Below are 4957 nucleotides of genomic sequence, written 5' to 3'. Positions count from 1 at the left end.
AGGCTGCTCTACTGGTCCCCCAGTTCCTCCAGGCTGCTCTACTGGCCCCCCAGTTCCTCCGGCCTGCTCTACTGGCCCCCCAGTTCCTCCGGCCTGCTCTACTGGCCCCCCAGTTCCTCCAGCCTGCTCTACTGGCCCCATAGGCCCCCATTCTCCCCTGGGGCAGTGGCAGCAGAGGAAAGAAGATAGGCATGGAGACTTTCCTGGCAGGTGTCAGGTGAAGTAGGGGACATAAAGGGACTCCTACTCCATCCACAGAGTGGCTGGACAGAATGACCCCAGGCTTCAGGCAAAGGACCAGTGTGGGACAAGGCTACGGGTCACCTGCTTTTTGAAGTAGCCGATGGCATACTCGTCCGCGTAGGTGAGGAAGTAGAGAATGTTGTGCTTGATATGATACTCCTTCAGGTGGTTCATCAGGTGGGTCCCATAACCCTGTGGGGGAGGGGAGCAGGACTCACCAGGAGCTGAGGATGGGCCTGGTGCTGGAGAGGTCTCAGAGCCCAGAGTGGAGCGGGTGGATTGGAAAGGAGGTGGGGAGAGGGAGCGCATCCAGGCAAAGAGGAAGAAAGGCAGCTGACAGAGGGAGGGGAGTTTATGGGGGAAAGTGAAAGGTAGAGGCTTTCTAAGCTCACTCTGGGCCAGGTGCAGTGCTTCCTGTTTTACAGACCGATTCTCAACCCCAGAGGCGAGTAGTACCACCTCTATTTTAGAAAAGAGAAAACTGAAACTCAGCTATGTTAGGAAATGCGTTCAAGGTCAGGCTGCCAGCCGTGGCAGGGCCAGGTCCAAACCCAACACAGGCCAGCGATTCCCAGTCCCTGGGCCTCAGAGTTGGGAGAGGAGGGAGAGGGAGTCACCAGAGGCCTGAGCAGAAGCAATGGCTCCCACACATCAGGGCCAACGATGCGCCACGCAGATCTGAGGTATGTGACACACAGAGCCAGCGACCCTACGAGGGGGTCTGTTGTAACAAAGGACAGAAGCCAAGGCTATCAGCATAGGACTACTGTAATAACGGTTAGTTCGGCTGGTCACCGTGGCTCACACCTGTAATCCCAGCACTTTGGGAGGCCGAGGCGGGTGAATCACTTGAGGTCAGGAGTTGGAGACCAGCCTGGGCAACATGGTAAAACCCTGTCTCTACTAAAACACAAAAGTTAGCCAGATGTAATGGCGCATGCCTGTAGTCCCAGCTACTTGGGAAGCCAAGGCACGAGAATCACTTGAGCCTGGGAGGTCGAGGCTGCAGTGAGCCCTGATCATGCCTCTGCACTCCGGCCTGGGTGAGAGAGACCCCGTTTCAAAAAATAAATAAAAAATAAAAAGTAAAGTAATTAATTCCCCCATGTATGTAAATGTTCTTGTGATGAAGAAAATCCTAGTCCACAGGTCACCAAAGCGTGGCCGCCTCTTGGGCTCCATCTGTGAACAGGTGGTTTCCTAATCCACAGTTATCAAAGTACGGCTGCCACCTTGTGGGGATGTGAGGAACGGGCCACTAAGAGAAGAGCAAGGGACTGCTGCATCCCACACATCCCGCTGCTCCGAGCTGACCCAAACTCCGGAGCAAGTGGGCTGGGGAGCCACACTCACCTTGACCTGCTCATTCGAGGTGACAGCACAGAAGACAATCTCCGTGAAGCCCTGGGTGGGAAACATGCGGAAGCAGATGCCACCGATGACCCGCCCATCCTTGATCAAGGCCAGAGTCTTGTGCTTCCTAAGAGAGAGGTGGGCACGTCACAGCCCCTGTCTGTTTCCTTCAGGTCCCCAGAGCCCTGGAAGTCTGAACTGTAGTCAGGGTTGGGCAGTGAGAAATAAGAATGCTCAAAGGTTGAACTTCAGAAGTGGGGAGCAGGGGATCTCCAATTTTGAGGAGTCAAGAGGCCGAGGAGGAAGGGACCCAGGGGTGCTGCCCTGGGGGAGGGGCTCTCTGGGGGACGCACGGGTCAAAGACGAGGCGGGCGATATACTCCTTAGGCATGCGTGGCAGCTGGTGGGAAAAGACATTCTGCAGCCCCACGAGCCACAGCAACACCCGCCGGTTGGCCTTGGGCGTCAGCGAGTTGCCGATGACGTGGAACTCAATGATGCCACGGCGCTCCTCCAGGCGGGCTGTCTCATCCCGGGCCGCATTGGCCGAAAGCAGGCTTGTCTGGGCACAGAAGAGGGGCGGTGAGCTGGGGTTTCAGGTTGGTGGGGGTCCCCCAACTGGTCAGCAGGTCGGGCTGCCCACCTCAGGCCCCAGCATGGCAGCAGGGTCAGTGATGGTCAGCATGACCTCATTGACTAGCTCCATGGGGATGTCGCCCATCACACGGAGCCTCTTGGCATCCTCCAGGGTCAGGTTCTCCGGGAGCTTCCTCTTCTCGCCTATTGGGGAGGCAGGCAAGGTTGGTCAGGATCAGTAAAAAAAGGTTTGGGAAGGAGTGAATGATGGTCAGAGGTCAGGGATCAAGTATCCACCTGGCATAGGCTCGGCCCCTGCAGAATCCAGACTCAGGGAGCTGTTGCTGCCTCCGCCCATGCTGGGGCTGAAGATGGGGGTGCTGGGAACAACTGCTGCACTGACCGAAGCTGAGGAGAGAGAGAGAGAAGTCAGGGACCGGGGGACTGAAGCTAAGGGGGGAGAGAGAGAGGTCAGGGACGGGGGGACCGAAGCTGAGACAGAGAGAGAGAGAAGTCAGGGACCGGGGGACTGAAGCTAAGGGGGGAGAGAGAGAGGTCAGGGACGGGGGGACCGAAGCTGAGACAGAGAGAGAGAGAAGTCAGGGACGGGAGGGCTGAAGCTGGTGGCAGGTCCCTCAGTGGGATCCAGGGCCTCTGGCCCAGCTGAGCCCTCTTCCACCCAGGAGGCTTAGCTCAGCCAGGCAGGCCAGACACCCTACAGAGCATACCATGGCACATACCTGGCCGGGGCACCAGCTGTGTCCCCTCTGAGGGTGGCATGGTGAAGCCTGACTCCCAGATTGGAGAGTTTGCCCCATAGATCTCCTCCTCCAGCATGGACAGGAATCTGTAGGGAGGACACAGTCTGTCCCACAACTCTGTTCTCCAAGGGTGCAGCCTGGGCCAGGCGGCAGAGGGACTGGAGGCTGGTCAGAGCAGACCCTGCTCTTAGGGAACTGGGGACCTGAAAGAGGGGACAGCCCCTGTCTTCTGGGAGCCTCCAATTGAAGGTAAGACAACAGGACACATCCAGGACAGAGATCAAAGAAGCTCAGTTTCACCATGCTGTGTAGCACAGGGAGACAGGTCTGAGCTGATGTCATCCTGTGCTGTGTGGCCAGGCAGGGCACCTTGTCACCCTGAATCCCCTCACTGCCCTCAGTATCAAAATGGGCTCAGACTCCACCCCACCTTGCCATCTCTTGTTCCCACCTGATGGCGGAGGGCACTAGAGAGCCAGGATTCGTCAGTGAGGGTTTTTTGAACAGGGGAGTTATGACCCAGATTTTAAAAGGTGTGGCCGAACAGAAGAAAATTGTACAGAAAAGACCAGAACAGGAGTAGAAATTGGTTTCACTTCAAGCATAAGCTCTGATTTCTTGGAGAGCTGTGCAGGGAAGGAGTCTGAGGCTGTGTCCAGGCCCCCATGGGAAACAATTAGTAACATCTACCGGGGCGTAGGGTGGGGTGGGGGCAGCGTTAGCTTGGGCTATGTACCTGCCATCCCCAGACTAGTACTAGCAAGTTGCTTCTGGGCCATGGGCAAGTCTGCCAGGTAGACGCCCAGATCCCAGAAGGCCCATGGAGGGAGAGGAGGGACCAATCCAGGAAGCCTTCCTGGAAAAAAGGGGACAACAGGGAGGATGTGAACTTGGGGCCAAATCCTGATAGGCCAGAAGGAGCCTTACTTGGGGAAGTGAGTGAGGATGAGGGTCCTCTTCTCGGGCACCAATTTGTCCTTCTCCACTCGGAACTTTTCCAGCAGCTGCCGGCGGGTAACGGTGAAAATGGACCGGAGAAGGCTTCGCCCAAAGACATGAGTGGTTTCGTAGCGGGGGAGACTATCACAGCTCTGGGGCACGTGGCAGTAACAGAGCCATCTGGAGTAGGGAGTTGAGCGGGAGACAGGTGAGGGCGGAAACCACTGAACCCAGGCTGGGCCTGCAAGCCTCCCCCGAAGCTGCCCCTGGCTGGGCCTACCTGGTGTAATTGACCTTGTAGGTAGCCACATCTTCAGCCTGAGACCTCTGCCGAAACTGGGCAGGTGTCTCAAGCTTCCAGTAGTTAAGGCAGAGCAAGAACATCTTTGAGAGCTCGAACATCGTCTGCCGCTCCCGGGGAGCCAGGTGACTAAACTTGTACTGCACAAAGTTCAGCACACCCTGAGAAGGGGTGGGTGGGGAATAAAACCAGGAATGAGATGTGAGCAGCCTGCAGGGCCTTCTTAGACAAAGGAAGATGCTCCCTGAGGCCAGGGACAAGGTTCTCCTCTCTCTCTCGGGTGCTCTCTATAGAAAAGCTCTGCCCCCTCCCTACCACCATGCCCACCCTGAGGTTAGCACAAAACACCCTCCCTTCTCTGAACCTCCCCACTGTTCTCAGCTTGAGGAGGATGGAGAACACAGGCTCCCCACTCCTCCAAGCTGTCCCCAATTCTCCTCTCCGCTATCTCCAATTTCCCTATCCCACCTGCTCAATATTAGGTTTCTCAAATGGAGGGCTGCCCAGGGACCCCTCCACCACGGGCCGGGTCATCTGCAGGATGCACTTCCGCAGGAGCTAGAGAGAAGAGGAAGGGGCATAGAGGGGAGCGGGACAGAGCTGCAGACAACCCCTCAAGGCCCCACCTCCTTCATTCACACCCTCCTTCAGTAGAAGCTCACCTTGAAGAGGTAGAAATAGACCTGCTTGGTGTCTGTGTCCTCCTCCTTGTGAACAGACATGAAGAGATTCTCCACATCCACCACCATCCCCAGCAGCCGGTTTATTTCATCCTCTGACACAT

At 56.7% G+C, this 4957-nt stretch overlaps 1 protein-coding gene across 1 annotated transcript in view; it reads right to left on the bottom strand.

Moving 5' to 3' along the window:
* The window catches only part of KAT2A (K(lysine) acetyltransferase 2A), a 7094-nt gene extending 2704 nt beyond the window's left edge, over positions 1-4390 (bottom strand). Inside the window, exons 1-8 of the mRNA XM_011998817.1 lie at positions 4153-4390; positions 3861-4052; positions 2913-3019; positions 2470-2580; positions 2240-2376; positions 1950-2158; positions 1597-1723; positions 325-435 (exon numbers count right to left, since the gene is read on the bottom strand). Of these exons, the coding sequence (XP_011854207.1) occupies positions 325-435; positions 1597-1723; positions 1950-2158; positions 2240-2376; positions 2470-2580; positions 2913-3019; positions 3861-4052; positions 4153-4274 (1116 nt within the window). The 5' untranslated portion in view covers positions 4275-4390. The remainder of the gene's footprint in view (positions 1-324; positions 436-1596; positions 1724-1949; positions 2159-2239; positions 2377-2469; positions 2581-2912; positions 3020-3860; positions 4053-4152) is intronic.
* Positions 4391-4957: the final 567 nt, after the last annotated feature.

Source organism: Mandrillus leucophaeus, unplaced genomic scaffold, assembly GCF_000951045.1.
Source record: "Mandrillus leucophaeus isolate KB7577 unplaced genomic scaffold, Mleu.le_1.0 Scaffold58, whole genome shotgun sequence".
In the NCBI taxonomy this organism is placed as follows: Eukaryota; Metazoa; Chordata; class Mammalia; order Primates; family Cercopithecidae; genus Mandrillus; species Mandrillus leucophaeus.
Note: the sequence above shows the minus strand (reverse complement) of the source record. Positions and strands in the feature narration are given on the sequence as shown.